The sequence below is a fragment of the Musa acuminata genome, chromosome BXJ2-1 (genome assembly GCF_036884655.1).
Source record: "Musa acuminata AAA Group cultivar baxijiao chromosome BXJ2-1, Cavendish_Baxijiao_AAA, whole genome shotgun sequence".
NCBI classification, from domain to species: Eukaryota; Viridiplantae; Streptophyta; class Magnoliopsida; order Zingiberales; family Musaceae; genus Musa; species Musa acuminata.
The window spans coordinates 34,284,883-34,309,916 of NC_088338.1; the positions used below are offsets into that span (position 1 = coordinate 34,284,883).

The 25,034-nt window shown below is 39.0% G+C and overlaps 1 protein-coding gene across 2 annotated transcripts; it reads left to right on the top strand.

The window, feature by feature from the left end:
• The first annotated feature begins 20,987 nt into the window (after nt 1-20,987).
• Nucleotides 20,988-23,736, top strand: LOC103972905 (cell division cycle 20.2, cofactor of APC complex-like). Of its 2 annotated transcripts, none has more exons than XM_065091716.1 (2): nt 20,988-22,796; nt 23,133-23,736. In XM_065091716.1, the coding sequence occupies exon 1, from the start codon at nt 21,334-21,336 to the stop codon at nt 22,618-22,620; it is 1,287 nt and encodes a 428-aa protein (XP_064947788.1). In that variant the 5' UTR covers nt 20,988-21,333; the 3' UTR covers nt 22,621-22,796; nt 23,133-23,736. The 2 variants fall into 2 exon arrangements, with proteins under 2 accessions (XP_064947788.1, XP_064947789.1); XM_065091717.1 differs by having other exon boundaries at nt 23,174-23,736.
• Nucleotides 23,737-25,034: the final 1,298 nt, after the last annotated feature.

Here is a 25,034-nt window from a genome sequence, read left to right on the forward strand (position 1 = left end):
GGCACTAGTTCAGAACCATGTCCTAAAGATGATTGAGTGGATAGAGAAACTCATAGGTCTAGGAATGGTCCTAGAGGATAACTTGTGTGTGGACATTGTGCTTCAGTCCCTACCATATTCCTTTTCACAGTTCATAATGAATTTTAATATGAACAAGCTTGAGGTGACTCTCCCAGAGCTCCTCAATATGTTGAGGGAGGCAGAGAGTACTATTAAGAAAGAGAAGCCAGTTCTCTACACTGGTGAGACCAGAAAGAAAAGGAAAGCAGAAAGGTCCCTTAAGAAGGGAAAGGGCAAGGACAAACAAGGTAAAGCAAAGGTTGCTAAGAAAGACCCAACAAAGGACAAAGGCCAGTGCTTCCACTGTGGTAAAGATGGGCACTGGAAGAGAAACTGCAAAGAGTACCTTGCAGAAAGGGTGAAACAAAAGCTTGATGAAGCTTCAGGTACATTCATGATCAGTCTCCATTTGTCAGACTCTTATGATAACACATGGGTATTGGATACCGATAGTGCTTATCATATATGCAATTCATTGCAGGTTCTGGCAAGGCCTAGGAGACTAGAGAGAGGCGAGATGGACCTTAAGATGGGTAATGGAGCAAAAGTTGCTGTATTAGCTGTTGGCGAGGTCGCCCTACATCTGCTTAGTGGAGCTTTTATTGCATTAGATGTATGTTATTTTGTTCCTTCTATTATCAAAAACATTATCTCCATTTCATGTTTAACAGTTAGTGGATATAAATTTGTTTTTGAGAACAATGGTTGTTCGATATTATTAGATGATAAGATCATCACGAAAGGAACATTGCATAATGGTTTATTTATGTTAGACACCACTCCACATATCATGAATGTAAATGTGTCCAAAAGGAAACGAGATGAGTTGAACAGTGCATACCTGTGGCATTGTAGGCTAGGTCACATCCATGAAAGAAGGATTCAAAAGTTGCTAAATGATGGATATCTAGATCCATTCGACTATGTGTCTTATACAACTTGTGAGCCTTGCATTCGTGGAAAATTGACCAACTCTCCATTTAGTGGAACTGGAGAGAGAGCCACTGAGTTGTTGGAACTCATACATAGTGATGTATGTGGATCCATGTCAACTCATGCCAGAGGTTACTCCTACTTCATTACATTTACTGATGATTTCTCAAGGTATGGATATGTGTACTTAATGAAGTACAAGTCCGAGGCCTTTGAGAAATTCAGAAAGTATAAGAATGAGGTGGAGAACCAGACTGGAAAGAGTATCAAAACTCTTCGATCAGATCGAGGATGTGAGTACTTAAGTACAGAGTTTACTCAGTTCCTCAAGGACCATGGGATATTATCCCAATGGACACCTCCTTATACACCTCAGCTTAATGGTGTCTTTGGAAGGAGGAATCGTACGCTATTAGATATGGTACGGTCCATGATGAGTTTCGCTGACCTACTTCTAGGGATATGCCCTAGAGACCACAGCTTACCTACTGAATAGAGTTCCAACTAAGTCGGTAGTGTCTGCACCATATGAGATATGGAAAGGGAAGAAGCCTGATCTTAAGGTTGTTAAGATTTGGGGCTGCCCTGCCCACGTTAAAAGACACAACCCCGATAAGTTAGAATCAAGGACAGAGCGATGCAAATTTGTGGGACACCCCAAGGAAACTTGTGGGTATTACTTCTATCATCTCGAGGACCAAAAGGTCTTTGTAGCTAAGAGAGCAGTGTTCCTTGAGAAGGAACACATTCTTGGTGGAGACAGTGGGAGAATGATAGAATTGAGCGAGGTTGGAGAACCAAGCTCAAGCACCACTCTACAGCCCGAGTCTGTTCAGGTACTTAATACACAATTTTCAACTTTACGCAGGTTTGATAGAGTATCTCATCCTCCATGTGAGACATATTAGAGGAGAGGATGTTGAGGATATTGATCCTCAGACCTACAAGGAGACTATTATGAGTATAGACTCCGGGAAGTGGCAAGAAGCCACGAATTCTGAGATGGATTCTATGTACTCCAATAAGGTTTGGAACCTAGTTGATGTGCCCGAAGGTATTGTACCCAACGGTTGCAAGTGGATCTTTAAGAAAAAGATCGGAGTAGATGGAAAGGTAGAGACCTATAAAGCAAGGCTAGTGGCTAAGGGGTATCGTCAAAGGTAAGGTGTTGACTACGACGAAACCTTCTCACCCGTAGCAATGCTAAAATCCATCAGAATTCTATTGGCTATTGCAGTACACTATGATTATGAGATCTGGCAGATGGATGTGAAAACCGCATTCCTCAATGGGAACCTCGTGGAGGAGGTGTATATGATGCAACCTGAGGGATTCGTGTCCAAGAACTGCCCAAATAAGGTGTGTAGGTTGCTTAAATCCATTTATGGACTAAAGCAAGCTTCCCGAAGTTGGAACATAAGATTTGATGAGTCAATCAGATCTAATGACTTCGTTAAGAACGAAGATGAGCCTTGTGTGTACAGGAAGGTAAGTGGGAGCGTTATCACCTTTTTGGTGTTATATGTGGATGACATCCTCATCATTGGGAATGACGTAGGAATGCTATCCACTGTAAAGACTTGGTTATCTAGACACTTCTCCATAAAGGACTTAGGGGAAGCATCCTATATCTTGGGGATTAGAATATATAGAGATAGATCTAAAAGGATGCTTGGCTTGTCCCAGTCCAGGTACATAGAAACCATTGTCAAAAGGTTTGACATGGAAAACTACCAGAAGAAAGGGCAAACATGAATATGATACCTTATGCCTCAGCAATAGGGTCTATCATGTATGCCATGCTATGTACTAGGCCTGATATAGCGCATGCTCTGAGTGTCACGAGCAGGTATCAGGCAGATCCAGGCTTGGAGTACTGGAAAGCAGTAAAGTGTATCTTTATGTACTTGAGAAGGACTAAGGATCTTTTACTAGTATATGGAGGTAATAGCCTTAAGGTTGAAGGCTATACTGACTCAAGTTTTCAGTCTGATGCCGATGATAGCAAGTCGAATTCAGGGTATATGTACACCTTGAATGGAGGAGCAGTGTGCTGGAAGAGTTCCAAGCAAGATACTACTGCTGACTCGACCACAGAGGCGGAGTACATTGTTGCATCAGATGCAGCAAAGGAGGGAGTCTGGGTGAAGAAGTTCATCACAGATTTGGGAGTCGTTCCGGGTAGTGAGAAGTCGACTTCCTTAAATTGCGACAACTATGGGGCGATTACTCAAATAAGGGAACCCGGGTCTCATCAGAAGTGTTCTGAGGAGGTTCCAACTTATCAGAGAGATCGTAACTCGAGGATATGTAGCAGTGGAAAGAGTTCCATCCGAAGATAACATTGCAGATCCACTGACAAAGCCGTTGTCTCAGATTGTCTTTGAGCGTCACAGGAGTCTGATGGGGATCAGACACATAGGTGATTGGCTTTAGGTCAAGTGGGAGATTGCTAGTCACAGGTGCCCAGCAAGCCAATCACGTGAGTGATGGCACGTGTGACTTGATACAGAATCTTTTTGCTTATTATATTTTGGCGTATATCACTTTATAACTATTGCATAAATGCATATATATATTGTGATGTCCTTGGATTTGTGCAATGGGAATCGGATCGTGATGAGATCACGATAATGAGATCGATTCACCTTTAAACACATATCCTAAATAATCCCGGTCATAGGTTACTCGAGAGGGACATCGTGATAACCGGATAGACTGGTGTGCTGTATACCCGTCCATATGATGGATGCAGCTGGTCTCATAGCTGCTCGTGTAGGGACACTAGGAATACAGTACAGGTGCTCATTGGAGAAATGAGTTCACTGATTGATCCGCTTACGGAATGCTGGATGGTTGATGATGCCTTATTGTCAGACAGCGATTCCGTAGTCCTAGTGGTGTATCTGGTCCTTAGACTTGAGACACCAAGGATGTCCTGTATGAGTGCTCCACTCTTTGATACCAGACTTACAGGTTTGGTTGTCCCCAGATCTAGTACAGCTGGTCATTGGGAGTGGTAGTCGACCTTACGAGGGCTATTGAGTGTCAATAGAGGATCATCCACTCTCGGCGTCATAAGAGGAATATCCTATGTATTCTTGCTCAGACAAATCCTTGGCCAGGGTCATTCGGGTTGAGAGAAAAAGAGTTCTCTAGGAGAATCCGATTAGAGCAAGACTCGAGTAGAAACCGTATGGGTCTGACAGCACCATGCTCGATATACGATCTCTGGGATATTAGATGGATGAGGGACTATATGTACATGGTAACTGAGGACAGACAGGTCCAATGGATTGGATTCCCCTGTATCGTCTGGGGACTACGGCGTAGTGGCCTAGTACGTCCGTAGTCGATGAGTCAAGTGAATTATTACAGAGATAATAATTCACTCAGTCAGAAGGAGTTCTGACAGGTATGACTCACGGCCAGCTCGATATTGGGCCTAGAGGGTCACACACATATGGTAGGCATTGTGATGAGTAGAGGTTCGGATATGAGATATCTGACGGAGCCCTTGTCTTATTGGATGCAGATCCAATACCCACTAGGGAAGGACTCATTAGGGTTTGACACGGGATCTCTATAAATAGGAGGGATTCACAGCCTCATAGGCTAGAGCCTTTGCTTGCCTTTCCTATTCTCCTCTTCCTCTCCACCTCAGATCAGGCTTGGAGTTTTTGAGGAGCGTCGTCGCAACCCTGCTGTGTGGATCACCGCTAGAGAGGAGGACGCTTGACCTCCTTTACCCTCTCCTAAGGATCTGCAAGGAAACAGGGATATACGATCTCCCTAGGTAACACAATCTACTCTATACGCAGTTTCATGTTTCGCGAATTTTTGCGCACCAATCTTCACACGACGACGAACATCTTTTTGGGAATCGGGGATTTTGTTTTCTTGTTCTTCCGCTGCGCATGTGATGTCGCCCCCAATGATTTCCCAACAGAAATAACACATTTAAACATTTTTTTCAAATATCATCAATACCAAATAATACAAATTAGCCCTCAATTGACTTGAACTCTAGTTCAATTGATCCAATTGAACTCAATTTACTAGGACCTAACTGAACCGATCTCTAATCCTTATTTAACTGGTCTTGAACCACCCTAGACTAGTATAATTTGGATTAGATTAGGTTCAATTTAGGTTAAACTAACTTGAATAAGTCAATCAATTTGGAATCACCCTGAATTGATCTAGACTAATCAAGCCTAGTTTAGTTCAATCAATACTTGGGCTCAAATCCAACAATAATATTGAGCTAGATTAAGCCAGCTCATATACTAGTCATGTGCATTATACATAACTGGGCATGCATCACACAAAGCTGGCCCAGCCTTGGCCCATGGACTGGTCATGTGCATCGCATGTGACCGCCCATGATGGTTAGGTTGGGTTAGCCTACGGGCCAAGGCATGATCCGTGGGTTGGGCCTGGCCTACGGGCTGGGCCTGGTCTACTGATTAGGCCTAGCCAATAGGCTGTGGCCTGACCTATGGGTTGGGCTTGGCTTGTGAGCAATTTCAATCCAAATAATATATAATTTCATACCGCAACATATATTCATTAGCAATATAAACAAAAAACATAATAACGCATTGAATGATAGACAAAGAGATAAGCTTTAAAACAAGAAAATAAATTCTAATTAAAATGAAAATCATAATACATTAAAAGGCATAAACTTTAATATAATGAAATAACCTTCTAAATTCACATAAAAATCATGCTTTCAATACATATAAAATTTCAACATACATATTCTAGTCAAATTCTAAATCATTCAGAATAGCATATTTTAAATTTCAAATTAATGAATATCACAAAAGATTTTAGATAACATATTTTAATCTAATAATATTTTAATCCAAATAAAATTAAAGATAAATAGTAATATCAGGAAATATTAGATAAAACATATAAATTTTTAACATCTTTAAATCTACAATAAAAAAACTTAATCATGGGTCAACATTATACAACTGATTACTTTAATGTAATAATAAAAAATTTAACATTTAAAGAATTGATAAACATTTTTCAAATTACAAACTTTCATTGAAAGAATCAAAATAAAAACTAAAACTTTTAAATTTAAGAAAGGCAGGGAAACCTACCTCTTGTCAATAGGGTGTAACTCCTCGTTCTCTTGTCAACAGGGTGTAACTCCTCGTTCCTCCCGCTGCCAGGCTCGACTAGGTGAGGAACGAAGGAGAGAAATCCCTCCCTTTAAATAGGAGGAGGTGAGCCTCTATTAAGGGAAATAAATTTTAATTTTTATATTTATTTAATATAAATTATTTCCATTTAATATACTAACAAATATGATATCATCATATTTGGAATACTTACTAGTTATTTCCTTAATTCATATCATCAAACAAGGAAGTAGATTAAGATTTCCTTAAATTATAATAACAAATAAGGAAAGAAAATCAATTCCTAACTTAAATATTTGATGTGATTACATTTCTCCCCTCCTATAGGAAATTTGGTCCCCAAATTTAGCTTACCTTAATAGAATAGATGAGGATACTGCTCTCGCATATCTTCTTCTCTTTCCCATGTTGCCTCTTGGTCTGAATGGTGTTGCCAACAAATCTTTACCAAAGGTATAATTTTGTTCTTTAGAACATGTTCTTTTCTTTCCAAGATCTGGGTTGGTTGCTCTCTAAAAGTGGCATCATCTCGTAATTGTAGAGGTTGGTAAGATATGACATATGATGGATCCCTGATATATCTTCGAAGCATTGACACGTGGAATACATCATGGATGCTAGCCAAAGCCGGGGGCAATACCAATCTGTATGCTACAGGCCCAACCTTTTGTAAGATCTCAAATGGGCCAATAAATCTTGGGGCTTACTTTCCCCTTTGACCAAACCTCATAACTCCCTTGGTTGGCGACACCTTTAAGAAGACGTGCTCACCAACTTCTAACTCTAGATCTCTTCGCCTTCGATCTGCATAACTTTTCTGACGACTTTGAGCTGTTAATAATCTTTGGCGTATAATTTGAATATTATTAGCATCTTTTTGAATTAATTGAGGCCCCAAAAGCTTCCGTTCTCCCACCTCATCCCAATGTACAAGTGATCTACACTTTCTTCCATAAAAAGCTTCAAATGGAGCCATCTGTATGCTAGAGTGGTAACTATTATTATAAGAAAACTCAATTAGATGCAAGTGCATGTCCCAACTCCCACCAAAGTCTAAAGCACATGCTCTTAAGAGATCTTCAAGAGTTTGTATTGTCCTTTCAGATTGGCCATCAGTTTGGGGGTGAAAAGCTGTACTAAATTTTAACTGCGTTCCCAAAGATTTTTGTAGACTTCCCTAAAATTTAGAGGTGAATCTTGGATCTCTATATGAGATAATGCTAACTGGCACCCCATGATATCGAATGATTTCTTTAATATATAAGCTTGCTAGTTTATCCAATGAATACTTCTTGTTAATAGAAAGGAAGTGAGCAGATTTAGTAAGTCTGTCTACTATTACCCAAATTCCATCATATCCTTTTACAGTCTTGGGTAATCCTGTCACAAAATCCATAGTAACTTGCTCCCACTTCCATTCAGGAATCGAAATCCTTTGCAACTTTCCCGCAGGTACTCGATGTTCTATCTTCACCTGTTGACATATCAGACATTTAGAAACAAACTCTGCTATATCTCTCTTCATACCACGCCACCAATAGTTTTGGCGTAAATCTCGATACATCTTAGTAGTCCCGGGATGGATATTAAATTTTGATCTATGTGCCTCCTCTAATAATTGCATCTTTACTAGATGGCTTTCGGGAACACAAAGTCGATTGTAGAATGTAATAGAACCATCTTCGGCTTGGAGGAATTCAGGTCTAGATCCTTGAGCTATTTCCTTAACTATCATTTGAAGATATGTATCTTCCTTTTGACCTTCTTTAACCTTTTTCACCAAAAATGATTGTGCTATCAAACACATAAGAAAACTTTTATTTGTCTCCAATAAAAGTTTAAGTTTTAAGTATGCTAACTCCGTTATAATAGAATTCTTTTGAATATTCATATAGGCTACAAGATTGTAGGTATTTCTGCTTAAGGCATCAACAACTACATTAGCTTTTCCAGGATGGTAGTTGATATTAAAATCATAATCCTTTAGAAAGTCCAACCACCTTCTTTGTCTCATATTTAAATCTTTCTGTGTGAAAATATATTTGAGACTCTTATGATCTGTGAAGATTTCGAAAGTCTATCCATATAGATAATGCCTCCAAATTTTCAGTGCAAAAATGATAGCTGCTAGCTCTAAGTCATGAGTAGGATAGTTCTTTTCATGAGGCTTTAATTGTCTCGATGCATAAGCAACTACCCTCTCGTTTTGCATTAGAACGCAACCAAGCCCTTGTAGTGAGGCATCACTATACACTACAAAACCTTCTCCCCCTGAAGGAATCACCAAGATAGGAGCACTGGTTAATTTCTTCTTCAATTCTTGAAAACTTTGTTGACATTTATCATCCCACATGAACTTTTTATTCTTTTGTGTCAACTTGGTCAATGGTGCTGCTATTTTTGAAAAGCCTTCTACGAATCTTCTATAGTATCCAGCCAAACCCAAGAAGCTTCTAATCTCTAAAACATTAGAAGGCTGCTTCCATTTTATCACAGCTTCAATCTTGTGAGGGTCAACAGATATACCAACGCTCGAAATTACATGACCGAGAAACATAATTTCATTGAGCCAAAAGTTACACTTACTTAACTTGGCATATAGTTTCTCTCGCCTTAGGACTTCTAGAACTATCTTAAGATGGTGTTCATGCTCTACTATGCTTTTGGAGTAGATCAAGATATCATCAATAAACACAATTACAAATTTATCAAGATAAGTGTGGAACACCCTATTCATGAGATCCATGAAAGCAGCTGGTGCATTTGTGAGTCCAAAAGGCATTACTAAGAATTCATAATGACCATATCTTGTTCTAAAGGCAGTTTTCTGTATGTCTCATTCCCTTATCTTTAGTTGATGATACCCGGATCTCAAATCAATCTTTGAGTATACCTGAGTACCTTGAAGTTGATCAAACAGGTCATCCATTCGAGGAAGAGGATATTTATTCTTTATGGTCACTTGGTTGAGTTGTCTATAATCGATGCATAGTCGCATAGATCAATCTTTCTTCTTCACAAATAGGACAGGGGCACCCCAAGGTGATACACTAGGTCGAATAAAACCCTTGTCCAAAAGTTCTTGGATCTGTTTCTTTAACTCCTCCAACTCAATTAGTGCCATTATATATGGAGGTTTAGAAATAGGTGCAGTACCAGGTAGAAGATCAATTGTCAATTCAATCTGTCTATTTGGTGGCAGTGCAAGTAGATCTTCAGGAAAAATATCTGGAAAATCCCGTACAGTACAATGGGGATGTCCTTTAATACCGACTTCTTAGATTCTTCTCCATAAATAAAGGCCAAGTATCCCTGACATCCCTTCAGTAATAGTTGGGTAGCACTCAAGGCCGAAATAATAGAAGGGAACTTTTCTTGAATCCCAATGAACTTGAAAGGTGGTTGATCTAGAGGTGATAAAGTAACAGTCTTCCGAAAACAATCGACACTTGCATGGTATGCGGAAAGCCAGTCCATACCCAAGATAGCATCGAAATCTTGAAATTCTAGTAGAATAAGATCTACTAGCAAATCATGACTTTCAATTGTAATAACACAGTTTCTATATATTTGATCAACTATCAAAGAGTTTCCAACTAGTGTTACTACCATTAATGTATTATTCATTGTCTCACGATTCTTATGCAGTTTCATAGCAAAACAATGTGATATAAAAGAATGTGTAGAACCCCAAGAAAATCAATTCCTAACTTAAATATTTGATGTGATTATACTGCGGATGCATCAATCATGAAAATTACAGCTATACATCTTGAAAGGGATGCCATACAATGGTTTGACTAGTTTGAACACACTTATGGAGTCCTTTCATGGTGATAATTCAAAGAAAGACTACTGATCCGCTTCGGACCAACTTATTACGAGAACATTGACGGACAACTAGCAAAGATTCGACAAATCTCCACCATTTAGGAGTATCAAACCAGGTTTGAAAGGTTATCTAATCAAACTCATGATTGGTCTAAAAAACAGCTATTGGGGACCTTTATTGAGGGCTTAAAGCCGGAGATCCGGGGAGAAGTTAAGGCGTGACAACCATACATGCTTATGGCAACCATCTCTTTCGCACGACTTCAAGAGGAGCGATTGAACCATGAAGCCCGGAGAACTAGGATCACTCCACGACCTACAATACTAAAGCCCTCAGCCCCCCCTACTATCAACCGAGTCCCTGCACCGAAAAGGTTAACAAGAGAAGAACTTCGGGAGCGATCTGCGAAGGGGTTATGTTGGCATTGCGACGAGCCGTGGAGCCGCGAGCATCGCTGTAAAAAAGGTAGACTTCTTATGATTAAACCAGTAGAAGAAGAGATCATTGAACATCTAGAAGAGAGCCTTGAACATGAAGAAGAAGATATGGAAGAAGAGCCACAGCCGACCGACATTACGGTACACGCACTAGCTGGCTACTCAAACCCGCAAACGATGAAAGTTGGAGGCCTTCTCAAACAACAGCCGATCATTGTTCTCATCGACACAGGTAGCACTAATAACTTCCTGAATAGTAAGGTTGTTGCTCGGATGGCACTGCATATTGAAGGTTGCAGCAAGTTCGATGTAAAGGTTGCCGACGGCAGAATCCTAAAGTGTGACCAAAGATGCCCGCAGGTGAAACTATTACTACAAGACAAAGAAATTATCACCGATTTATTCCTCCTACCAATCGATGACTATGAGGCCGTGCTTGGCATAGAATGGCTGACTACACTAGGTGATGTCTCTTGGAACTTTTCCAAATTAATTATGAAATTCTATTGTAAGGGCAAACAGATCATCCTACGAGGGAAACGTGGAAGCAACATAACCACCGTTTTGACTCAACGAATGGAGAAAGTTTTGCACGAGGTAAATGGTGGCTTTTTGATGCATCTCCAGCCATAACCAGAAGAGAAGAAAATAGAAATTGAAGATCAAAATCTTGCCCAATTGCTTATTGAATTTTCCGACATATTTTCTGAACCGTGCGGTCTTCCTCCTTCTCGGCAACATGACCATCGAATTCTAATCCTTCCGGGCAAGCCACCAGCGAACACTCGACCGTACCGATATCATCACCTCCAGAAAGATGAAATTGAAAAGATCGTAAAGGAGATGCTTGAAACAGGGGTGATTCGGCCAAGTTGCAGTCCCTATTCCTCACCGGTGCTACTTGTACTGAAGAAGGATGGAACTTGACGGATGTGCATCAACTACCGAGCTTTAAATGGCATCACCATCAAGGACAAGTACCCAATAACAGTGGTGGATGAACTTCTTGATGAATTGAAAGGAGCTCGAGTCTTCACGAAGTTGGACCTCCGATCCGGTTACCACCAAATTCGGGTATGTGACGATGACATTCCAAAAACTGCATTTCGCACACATGATGGCCATTATGAATTCTTGGTAATGCCTTTTGGACTCACTAATGCTCCTTCAACATTTCAAAGTCTCATGAACGATATTTTTTGGAGCTTTCTTCGTAAATTTGTGCTGGTATTTTTCGATGATATTCTCATTTATAGCCCTTCTCTTGAGACTCACTTTCAGCATTTACGGATTGTTTTGACGATCCTTCGGGAGAATACTCTTTTTGTTAAGCAACCAAAGTGCAGCTTTCTCCAGCAAAAAGTAGAGTACCTTGGGCATATAATATCAGAAGAAGTAGTGGCGGTAGACCCAACAAAAATCGAGGCAATGCAAGGCTGGCCGAAACCTACAAACGTGAAATTACTACGGGGGTTCCTTGGACTAACGGGCTACTACCGAAAATTTGTTAAGGACTATGGGAAGATCAGTGCACCACTCACTTATTGACTGAAAAAAGATGCTTTCCAATGGTCATACAAAGCCTCTACTGCCTTCGACAAATTTAAAGCAGCCATGACAACGACGCCGGTGCTTGCGCTACCAGATTTCAATAGACCCTTCATCATTGAGGCCGACGCATCTAGAGTCGGAATTGGAGTCGTTCTCATGCAAAATGGTCGACCACTCGCATACACTAGCAAGGCATTATCTCCCTCCCATCAAAACATGTCAGTATATGATAAGGAGATGCTCGCAATTGTACACGCAGTAACGAGGTGGAGACCCTACCTGATCGGCCGGCGATTTCAAATTAAAACTGACCATAAAAGCCTTAAGTACTTTTTGGAGCAAAAGATATCATCCCCTGAGCAGCAAAAATGGGTAACCAAATTTCTTGGATTTGATTATGAAATTATTTACAAAAATGGGAAAGAAAATGTTGTTGCAGATGCACTCTCACGGCTACCTGAACAAGCTAAGGTTTCGGCCATCTCCCTTCCTACCACCGATCTCCTCGAGGACATTAGGGAAGAATGGAAGAAGAATCCAGAGATCAGCAACATCATAAAAAAATTGGAGGATCCAAGTGCAATAGCCCACTACACTTGAGATTCGAGGGATCTACGCTACAAAGGTCGCATTGTGCTTATACCTGACTCCCCTTGCATCACAATCATCTTGCATGAAATGCACTCCATACCTTCAGCAGGGTACTCTGGATTCCTAAGAACCTACAAAAGAGTGAAGCAAAATTTTTATTGGAGAGGGATGAAAAAAATTATTGCTGAATATGTGGCACAATGTGATGTATGTCAACAGCACAAGGGTGAAACTGTGGCAAATCCAGGGAAGTTACAACCACTACCCATACCAGACTCAGTGTGGACTGACATCTCAATGGAATTTATTGAAGGGCTGCCATCTTCCAAAGGTAAAAGCACGATTCTCGTGGTGGTTGATCGACTTACGAAATATGCTCATTTTTGTGCTGTGAGAAATCCCTACACTACTGCTAGTATTGCCCAGATTTTCAAAGAAAATATTGTTAAACTACATGGGATGCCAAGGTCCATCGTAAGTGATCGTGATAGGATCTTCACTAGTAAATTTTGGACCGAGTTATTTCAGTTACAAGGCACCAAACTCAACATGAGCACATCGTATCATCCACAAACTGACGGCCAAACAGAGGTGGTAAATAGGTGCTTAGAGACGTACCTCCGGTGTTTCGCTAGTGACTGACCAAAAGAGTGGGCGAAATGGCTTTCTTGGGCCGAATGGTGGTATAATACTACATATCATTCATCTACAAAATGTGCCCCTTATGAAGCATTGTATGGTCGACCAACCCCTGTGATTCCAAAGTATGTAATTGGCTCTACCAAGGTAGATCTGGTTGACCAAGAATTGATTGATAAGGACAAACTCTTACAACTATTAAAAGATAATCTCTTTATCGCTCAAGCCAGAATGAAGCAGCAAGCCGACACACGACGAAGTGAAAGAGAATTTTCAGTGGGAGAATGGGTTTATCTTCGCCTACAACCATACAAGCAACTCTCTATCAACACTCGAGCCTCCATGAAGCTATCCCCACGTTTTGATGGGCCCTATCAGATCATAGAGCGTATTGGAGTTGTGGCGTACAAACTTAAATTACCTGAGGATGCCAAAATTCACCCTGTCTTCCACGTATCATGCCTAAAGCCCAAGTTGGGAGAACACGAGTCACCCCAGATCCAACTGCCCAACACAACTGAGGATGGAGTTATTCAAGCCCAACCACAAGCCATCCTCGATCGCAGGATCGTGATGCATCGCCGACATCCCTCTACTGAAGTACTAGTGCATTGGAATAATCTACCACTTGAAGACTCCACATGGGAACCATATAAGGAGCTGAAGACCCGGTTCCCTGAGTTCATGGAATCTCAACCTTGAGGACAAGGCTGATTTGAAGAGGGCAGGTCTGTTAGGACTCTAGCTAGGAGAGTCCTAATTGAGAGGGACATTGTTAGGACTCTAACTAGGAGAGTCCTAATTGAGAAGGACATTCATGTAGGAGGTTTTTTCTTATAGAAGAATTAGGAGTTGTAAGGGAATAGGAGTCTTGAGTAGGAGTCCTATTAGGAGTTAGTTAGAAGTAAGAGTCTTAAGTAGGAGTCCTATTAGGAGTTAGGGTTTAGAAGCCCTATAAATAGCCATGTATTCCTTCTCTTTTCTTAAGCAATAGATGAATCTTTTCTGCAGCCTTTGAGCAGCAACTTAGAGGGAGGAACCCCTATAGAGTTCCAAGGAGGCCGATCCCCTAAAGAGATCAACCCTAAGTTTAGAATCTGCAAGGGTTCTAACAGCCACCTCACTTTTCTTGATTTTCTCCTCGTCTTCATAGGAGCTCGATTCATCCCAATTTTTGTTCTTCTTCTTGCGTTCAAAGCAAGTAGTTCCGTTCTTTTTACTTTTTAATTTTTGTTTCATTTGTAGTTTGAGTTCACCATCACTTGAGCTTATGCTCGAGTTGTCTTCAAATGTTCTATGTCCCAAATCCTTCCTGTTCTTTGGAAGTTGGTTCTCAAGTTCTTCACGTGCATTGCACGTCATTTCATATGTAATCAATGAACCAATTAGTTCTTCAAGTGGAAAAATATTTAAATCTTTTGTTTCTTGTAAAGTCGTTACTTTTGAATCCCACTTCTTAGGAAGAGAACACAAAATCTTGTTCACAAGTTCAAAATCCAAAAAACTTTTACCAAGTGCTTTTAGACTATTGACGACATCCGTAAAACGGGTGTCAATGTCGCCTATAGTCTCGCTTGGTTACAATCGAAAAAGCTCAAAATCATGCAATAAAATGTTAACTTTCGAGTCTTTGACTCTACTAGTTCCCTCGTGCGTGATTTCTAGTGTTCGCCAAATATCAAAAGTCGTTTCGTACGTAGAAATCTGATTGAACTCATTTTTGTCAAAAGCACAAAATAAGGCATTCATAGCCTTTTCGTTTAAAGAAAAATACTCCTTCTCCAAATCCAACCATTCGTTCATTGGTTTAGAGGGAAGTTGAAAACCATTTTCAACAATATTCCATAGATCCAAATTCATAGAAATCAAGAAAACTCTCATTCGAGTTTTCCAATAAATGTAGTCCAATCCGTTAAACAACAATGGACGAACAACCGAAAAACCCTATTGAAAGCCATGAAGAGTCATTTCTCTCGGGTGTAAATCCGAAATGAGAAATACCGGGCTCTGATACCAATTGTTAGGATCAAGAGCACTAAGAGGGGGAGGGGGGTGAATTAGTGCAGCGGAAAACTTTCGACGATTAAAACTGCATTCGTATGATAAAAGCGATTTCGGTAAGAAAGTCGATTCGTAAATCACTTTAACTTGTGATCAAGCGAGATACAGTTAAAGCAAAGATATAAAGGCAGTTTGCAGTTATGATGGAAGTTAGAATGTAAGCGCAAACTGAAATATGATGTTCGTACGATAAAATCGATTTCCGTCTTAACGCTGATTCGGAAAATACTTAACTATGAACACGTTCGTAAATGAGCAGAAGGCAGTAAGCTACTGAGGAGATTTGCAGTAAAGATAAGATGCTCAAAGTAAATGTAAACCGAGATTTAGAGTGGTTCGGTCAATCTTGACCTACATCCACTTTTGGCTTCCTCCACCAACGAGGTCACTAACATCCACTAGAGGCCTTCCTTCAATAGGCGAAGGCCAACCACCCTTTTACAGTTTCACTCCTTTTGATGGGCTTAGGAGACAACCCTTACAGAATTTTCTTTCCTCTCTTGACAGATCAAAACTTGAAAGAAAAGATGAAGGAGAACTTTTAACTCATACAACACTTTTGAGCTCTAAAAATCAAAGAGTAAGATCAGGATTTCGATGGTTTTTGGGTTCCCTTTCATTGCTGAAAGGGTGGGGTATTTATAGGCCCCAACCCAGTTTGGATTTCGAGCTCAAAACTGTCATATCTCGAAATTCTAGGGTCTAGCGGTTGCACCGCCAGACTAGGGCGGTTGCCCCGCCTGGCAGAGCTCGAAGATTGAGCCTCTAGGCAGTGCCACCTCTTGTCAGGGGCGGTTGCACCTCCTACCAGAGCTCGGAGATCGAGCTCAGGCGATGCCATCGCCTGATTGGGGCGGTTGCACCGCCCAGCCTAGCTCGGAGACTGAGCCCTGGGCGGTGCCACCGCTGGCCAAGAAATCTGGGTCTGAATGGGCTGATCCATTCGACCCAATTTGGGTCTGTCAAGGGCCCAATTGCCCCAAGATTAAGTTAGTGGGATCACCTCACATTTCTAACTTAATCATCGCGCTAACTACGATATTTCTTAAGACATTTACTACAACTTGCTCCGGTGTGTCAATCGCTTCTTCCAGCGAGCTTCCGGTGATCTTCGGGCGAACATCCAACGAACCTTCGGTGATGCTCCTGCGGACTTCCGGCAAACTCCTGGACTTGCGACGATCCACTTGGCGAGTTCCGACGAGCTTCTTCGGCAAGCTCCTGGACTTCTCGGATTTGTTCCCGCAGAACCTCCGACGACCGTCCGGACTTCCGTCAAACTCTCGAACTCCCAATGTGATCATAGTCTTGACTCCGGCGTAACTCCTACTGCATGTCTTACTTTCATCGTAGTTAATCCTGCACATGTAAAATAAAACTTCGATCGAGACAATTAATGCTAAGCATTAATCATGTTGTTTGGCATGTCATTGGTCTCTCGACGCTTCATCCGATTCTTTGGCGCATTGTCCTCTCTTGCAGCCTATTGCCCAATCGGCTAGTTGTCTCCGCAACTCTGATGTCCTTGGCGCAATATCTGCTCTCCTTGGCCCGATGCCCGAATCCACGGCCCGAAGCCTTTTGTCGATACGTCGACCGATCCACCGGCCCGACGTCCAATCTTCTGACATGTTCCTCCGGCCCAACATGATTTTCCTGCTTTAATTGTCTCAACCTGATCGAAGTATCCTGCGTCACTCAAAACGCAGATTAAATCATAAACATATATCAAGTGGTTTCATCATCAAAATACGAGATTCAACAAGATGGTCATAGTCTTTTTCAAGATCAATTTTAAACATAACTAAAGGACTCTTACCCTTATTTCAAACGTAGAATGAACCACTTCCTAAGGTATCAAAATATTATCATAAATACTTCTACTCGAGAGAAAAGCTGATTACTCAATACAAAACAAATTATTCAAGAGAGATTTGATATGAGAAGCCAAAAGTTTAGACAAAACATTATACACCACATTACCTAGAGAAATGAGATGAAAAATATAATTTTTTTCTAGGAATAAAATATTTAGGGATGAAGACAATGAAGGTTCTAGCCGAATCAAACAACAAAAAGGCATGAAAATATAATTAATTAAAGGCCTCAATAAGATAATCTTTTTTAGTATAATTAATTTGCCTAAGAAACTTATAGATTTTATATTTATTAAAGTATCTAATTAACTCATAACCTTGATCATTAAGAATACTATTCATATTAGGCTAAAGGGATTTAGAATTATAAATAAAAAAAGGGCTTATTCATATTCCAACTATAAAATTGAGAATAAAAGAAGATGAATTTATGAGAGATAAGCTTAGGTTGATAAATACAATGTTAGTCACTCTGAATGTTATGAATGAAATTTTACTTATATCTATCAATGATTAAATTATGATAAAATCTCATATATATATATATATATATATATATATATATATATATATATATATATATATATATATATCTTTAGGTTGACATACCTAGTAAGAGTCTGAATGTGATTATAAAGGGATCTCAACTCTATAACATCCTTATTTAAGATAATAGCAATGGCATCCCGAAGCTCTAACTTATTAATATCAACCTTGGCATTAATATCACCTAAAGTATTTTAATTCCACTTAGACAAGACTTCTCTCAAGTAATAAATATTATTAAATAGAGAAAGCATCTAAATGTACCAAATATGATGATAATTTTGCAATGAGTTACTAATAGAAAATATATTTTTCTAATGTGTTTTCTTCCGGATATTTCAAGCTATGACTATAAATAAATGGAACAATTATGTTGTTTAATATTTTTAACCATCTTATATATGGATTTAATATTTTTAAATATTTTGTATATGAAAATGAAATATATAAACCGTATACTATATAAGATCATTGGACAAATATAAAATGATGGCGACTGAAGTATCCAATAATATGAGAATCCAAACTCAAAAGAGGTCATGTTGAACATAAAGACATTTACATAGTTATTAATATAAGAGAATCCAATAATATGCTTTTGTCCTATATCAATTTGTGTTGGATTGGGAAGAAGGAAGAAGAGGAAGTAGCGAAGGAGAAAAAAGAAAGAAGATGGATCAAAGGAGGGAGGAGGAAGAAAAAGAGAAAGCAGTGGAAGAGGAGACAAAGTAGTGAGAAAGGACATGAAGTAAGAAGAGGAGAAGGATAAGAAGAGAGTATGTACCAAAGAGAGAAATGATGGCTAATGGGTGAGCACCATCTAATGGCAACAACATAATGAGAAATATGGTGATTCTAAGGCTTTCATATATAATCTAGATTAGACCACTTAAAATAAGAGCAATTCGTATACCGATCCACATCTAGACTGGTACGCACAACATGTTTTATACCATTTCAGGTGGTATGATGATTTTTTCTACATATGTAATTTTGTTTGATGGATTTTACGTTCAATCATTTTATTTTAGAAAATCAAAATCTTGCCTAAAAAGAAAATCTTACTTAGATAAGCTTTGGTTAGTTTTATATGATCATCTCTTTTCTTCTTTTCTAGATGTTCATATTATGATAAAAAATAATATTATTTGTAATATAAAATAATACCAATGATCACAAAACTTTTTTTTAAGATATGTATTAATGGGAGTAAATGTACTTATAGAAGCTTGCAATCAGCTTTGTACAACAAAAACTTCTACATAGCTTATTATATCTTTTCGTAAGACATTTTAATTTTAGTGCTCATTATATCACTTTCTAAAGCATCATAGTTTTAATTTAATGATCATTTGTAATAAAGAATTCTGAGAATGATATTTTTCTTACTTTTATTTAATAATAATACTCTTATATCTATCTCCCCCAAAACCTCGTTCACAAATTATGAATCTTTTAAAGAGTATTCTAAGTGGATAATAATAGAAAATTTTTTTAAGTGATCCAAAGTCTAAACAGTTCTCTTGACATATCAAGTTAAAATGCGATAAAAAGATAAAAAAACCAATAAATTTTGATTAAAATTTTTAAAACTTTATAAAGGTTTCATGTAGAATGTTTTTTATTTGGAGTTCAATCACCTTAGCAAAATAAAATTATAATAATTTTATAAGTTTATGAAGTAGTGGAATCCATTTTAAGAACAATGTATCTCGTATATTTTGGTTCTACCTTTTATAAACTCTTTTATACTCTTTATGAATTTATGAATTTATAAATTTATGAATTTATGCTCTTTTATCACTTCTAACACATTTTAATCAAAATTATGTCAAAAATAGCAAAGATAACTTAAGGATAAATTAAATTGATATCTAATAACAAAAACCTATATGATTATTTCTTGATAGTACAATTATATTTTTAATAATTCATACTATATTTATTAAGATATTAATTAAAAGTATTATTTTATTATTTAATATATCATTATAGTCGCATTTGGTTTATTGATTTTTTACATTTTCTTTTGATAAAGGGAGAGAAAAGTATCTCAATTTTTTACATAATCCAATGAAGTCATTCTTTTCTCGGTAAAAAGAAAAAAATAAAGAGTTTTTCTAATGATCTTATCTTATAAATAAATATAATTTTATTAGTATTGTATTTTAAAAATTAAAATTATGTAAAGATAATCTTGACATGCATAAAAGATATTTTAATGAAATGACATATCTCTTACGACAATATCAATTAAATGTGATATTTGGGATGCTTTTTAGGCTCTTTAAATAGCTATAGTTTATTAATTCATATTTCAATACAATTCCTCCTCTTTATTTTTTAAAAATATTATTATTATTTTGTTTTGCTACTTGGTATGCTAAGAGAGGTTAGTTAACTAACTCTATGATTATGCTCATAAGAAAGATAATATCGATTTGTGTTTACGAGGATGAGATAGATTGAATATTGAAATTAGAATCTCGATCAATCCGGATGAGTTTTTCATATTGAGACATTGATTACATGCTTTTAAGTTCTTTCTAAACTTTATCTTTTTATTTTTATTATTTTAATATCTTATTTGTTTCTTCATCAAAATTTGTATATCATTGTTTTGCTCCAATATTTTAAGATAAAATTTCAATGAATTTTGGTTAAAATTAAAATAATAAATTAATATGATTAAAACTGATTAATTATCATGTTTTCTTAATAATTCAAGCATTTAACTATTTATCATCTAAATTGAGAATGGTCAGCATTTACTTTTAGTTTTGTCTAATTGTTCACACTATTTGATCTTTGTTGGATTAATTAGATGCATAATTTATATGAATGAAGATTGTACTAAATTTAACGTTAAAAATAAGATATATTATAATTTGAGACTTAAAACTTAGTGTATTAATAAAAATATTATCAGTTTATAGATATTATTTAAAAATTTAAAAAATCCTAAAATAAAAATTTTCTTTTTTAGTGACAAATAAAAGAATATCAAATCTCATTATATTAATAATAATTTTAGTAGTTTAAAAACATTGCTTCGTACAAAAAAATGCCACGTCTTATTTCTTTAACATACAAATTCTAAAAGAATAAGGTACACGAAATTTAACGTAGATGATAGCTGTATAGATGATAGCTGTATATAACGGTGTGATGTCAAACTACCCGCTACGTAGATTGGGTAAATATAACGGAACGATTTTAGAATGTAACGCTTGGGCTGGGCACTATATAACCCGAGGGCCCACTCTGTTGCAATCACAACAACTTCTCTCCCCTCGCGCGCTCTCCTCCTCTCGGCTCTCGGCTCTCGGCGATCTCGTCGTTCTGCGAAGGTCGGAACTGCTCTCCGACGAACACGAACGGGCACAGCTGCGAGGGTCCTTCCCTTCGATTTTTATTGCGGTGATCTCATTCCTTTCTTTTTTCTCTTGTTTCATTTCGTTTCGTTTCGCTTGGTTCTTCATCCGTTGAAATTTTGATTCGGGTTCAGAATTTTTGTTGGTCTTGGGGTTCTTTTAATCGATTCTTGGTTGTCGACTTTCTTGTGGGAAGATCGATCTTTCTGGTTTTCTCGATCGTTTTTCGTCGCCTAGCCAGTCTCGTTCTGGTTTCGATTGGAAAATATGTCTTCTTCGCGTTCTAGGCGTGTGGAGTACGACCGCTTCATCCCGTTCCGGTCGGCGATGGACATGGACTACGCACGCTTTGCCCTAACCAGGCCTTCGAAACCGCAGCGTGATGGTTCGAGGGAATCCCCATCGAGCGTGGCGTACCAAAAGCTTCTTGATGAGTGCATTTTGAAGAACAGGTCTCGTATCTTCGCTTTCAAGACTGCACCTGAAGCGCCGGCCAGCAAGCTGCCCCAGTTTGACGAGCCCATTCGGCCGCAGAAGAAGCAGCAGAGGCGAATCCCTAAAGAACCAGAGAGGGTTTTGGTAATCCACGGCTTGTTGGATGATAATGTTTTGAATCTCCTCGACTGGGGAAGCAATAATTTGTTGGCGATTTGCCTTGAGGACGCAGTGTATCTCTGGGACGCTGCAAACGAGTCGACTAAGCTTCTACAACCCGCAGAAGACAGAGGACCTATCACTTGCATCCGCTGGTCGCCAGACTGTGCAGTTCTAGCTGTCGCATTTGGCAATTCAGATTTAGCCCTGATTGATCCAGCAACAGGACATGTCGTGGATGGGATGGAAGATGAGAACCAGGCCCCTGTGTTGTCACTTGCGTGGAGAAGTAATTCAATCTTGACGGTCGGAAGATTTGATGGAACTGTTGTTGATTATGACTTTAGAAAGGATGACATGTTCATCTGTTTCTATAATGGGCATCGGCGTGGAGTTTGTAGTCTTAAATGGTCCGTGTTGTCAGGGCGGTATTTGGCGAGTAGAGGGCAGGACAAACTAGTGCACATATGGGATGCCTGCATGCCTGTCTCACGTCACCATCCACGTCAACGTCAATGGCTTCACAGGATCAGCAGCCACACTTCCATTGTGAAGGCTGTTGACTGGTGCCCAACTCGGAGCAACCTGTTGGCTTCTGGTGGAGGTTGCAATGATAATTGCGTTAAGTTTTGGAACACCGTTAATGGTGCTTGCTTGAACTCGATTGATGCTGGCTCTGAAGTTTGTGCATTGCTATGGGACAAAAACAAATCTGAATTACTGACCTCCCATGGTTCGCCGAACAATCAACTCACCTTGTGGAATTACCCATCCATGACGAGAGTGGCTGAGGTTTCCGGTCATTCATCCCGGGTTCTTTCCTTGGCTGGGAGTCCACTGGGAGGTGTAGTAGCTTCTGCAGCAGCAGATGAGACAATCAAGTTTTGGAATATCTTTGAGACTCCCAAAATAACAAAACCTGAACTGCCCTTTGCCCAATTTAATGTTGTCATAAGATGAAAAGGCGGATAGTGGAAATGATTAAGATTCCAAATGGAAGACTTCTCTAGTGCTTGACATGAAGATCTGTTGTTGGTAACACTGCAATGGGAAGTTTCGTGGTGTCAAAGATGCATCACATTTTCATACAAAGCGCATGGATTCGAGATCTTCAAATATGAGTGCAACCACCTAAGGTAAGTTAGAAGCCTTACAGCCTTTTACAGCATTTTAGTAGGCTTATTTACAACATGACTATCATTGCAGCTACGAGTTTGATTTTTGTTTCCTATTTATTGTTTATCATTTCATAGTTATCAATATGATTATTGCCCAATTGTTATAATCTAATTATGTGGTTTAAAGTGATTTCAATTTGCTTCTCTTGTGTTTCTTTTTTGTAAGGTACTATCTTTGTCTCATTTTTGTTTGAGAATTTTTGTGCAGACTATATATTTTGTTGTGTATGCTAATCATGCATAATTAGATCAAACTGATAGATGCTTATTGTTTTTTTTCTTTTTTGAGTTGAGATTTCTTATGATATTCAATATGGCCTTGGTATCATATGAAGACATCACATTGCACACCTAGAAGAGTGTTTGACAATCGAGAGATCTATGCATTATAAGAGGTAATTGCCTAAGGCCTTATGGACAAAGCTAATGTGGTGGAGATTGATGATCCTCAGAAAGCTCCAGAACTTGATTGAGACAAACAAGAAGCTGCAGTGAAGCTCATGGCCAACGGTGCGTGCACCCTTTGCAACAAGGGGAAGGTGCATATGCAACATTCTTTTTCTCTTGATTAATGGATGTTGGTGTTTGAATTATAAAACTAGAAATCAGTTTTATGTTGTGAAATTATACATTTTTTTATTGTGCATATGGTTAGCTCACCCTTATTATCCAGAATAATAATTATTCATACTGGTCAGATTTTGTTGTTCCCCCCTATGTTTCAAATGGTATGAATATTTCGTACCTGACGTGGAGTCATCCATAAAAGATCCTTCTACTAGGTGCTTGTTGTTGAATCTCGGATTTTGATGATATAATCAATTGGTGGGTTAATTGATCTAATCCATATTATTGAGTTAAGTGTGCAGGATTAACTACGATAACCAGAAAACATAAAGCAAGGATACCGGAGTCGAGCTCGATGGACGTTTAAGAGACCGAAGAATCATCGGAGATGCTGCCGGAACCATCCGAGAAGAAATCGGGAACGTGTCGGAAGTTCGCCGAAGAAATCGTCGGAGGCTCGCGGAGATCACCGAGAAGGCTCGGCTACTCGTTAAAGTCATCACAAAGATTGGGAGCTTGCAGGGAGTCCGTCGGAAGAAGTTCGTCGGAAAGCTCGCCGGAACAAGACTCGACGTTCGCGGTTGAAAATTTGCTTAGGATGTTTTTGTGTTATGTAGTTCACTTGTAATTAGGATTAGGATTAAGAGATAATCCTATATCCTGGTTAGGGGCCAACTGGGCCCAAAGTCAGATTTGGTTTGGGCTAAAATTAAGCCAAACCAATGAATCGGAGAGCCAAGCGGTGGCACCGCCTGGCTGGGCGGTGAAACCGCCCAGCACCCGAGAGCTGGGCGGTGACACCTCCTTGGCTGGGCGGTTGCACCGTCCAGCACCCGAGCGCTGGGCGGTGGCACCTCCAGCACCGGAAACCCTAAGAAAATTCAAATTTTGGAGCCCAAAATTTGAATCCTCTTGAGGCCTATAAATACCCCTCAAATCTCAGCTGAGGTAACAACTTTTGAGAAGCATTTTGATTGAGAGAAAAGTCTTAGAAAGTCTTAGCAAGTCTTGTTTTCAATTTGCTAGAGAGTTCTCCTCCTTCTTTCGTATTGAAAATTTGTAAGAGGTTGAGCTGCTTGTAAAAGGTTGTAAGAGGGGTGTTTACCCTTCCATTTCAAGAGACTTGCTAGTGGAAGGTGGGAGCCTCATCGAAGAGGGGCCTCGCAAGTGGAGTAGGTCATTTGACCGAACCACTCTAAAAATCGGCGTAATCTCTGGTTTGCTTTTTATTATTGTCATTTACATTACTGCAAATCTTCTTACTGCTTTAGTTTGTATTACTCTTGCTGCGCAACTTTAAGAATACGCCTTCAAGTTAAATTTCTAAAGTTTCGTTCTTAACGTACGAAAGATTTTGATTAAAATCGAAGTTTTAATCCGCTGCACTAATTCACCCCCCCCTCTTAGTGCCGCTCCGATCCTAACAAGTGGTATCAGAGCAAGGTTATCTCTCATATTTGGTTTAATACCCAAGAGAGATGGCTTACTCCGGCATGCAAGAGGGCCATTCTATTGCACGACCACCTTTGTTTAATGGGTCGGATTACACATATTGGAAGACTCGCATGAGAATCTTCCTCATTTCTATGGACTTTGAGCTTTGGTCTATTGTCGAGAATGGATTTCAAA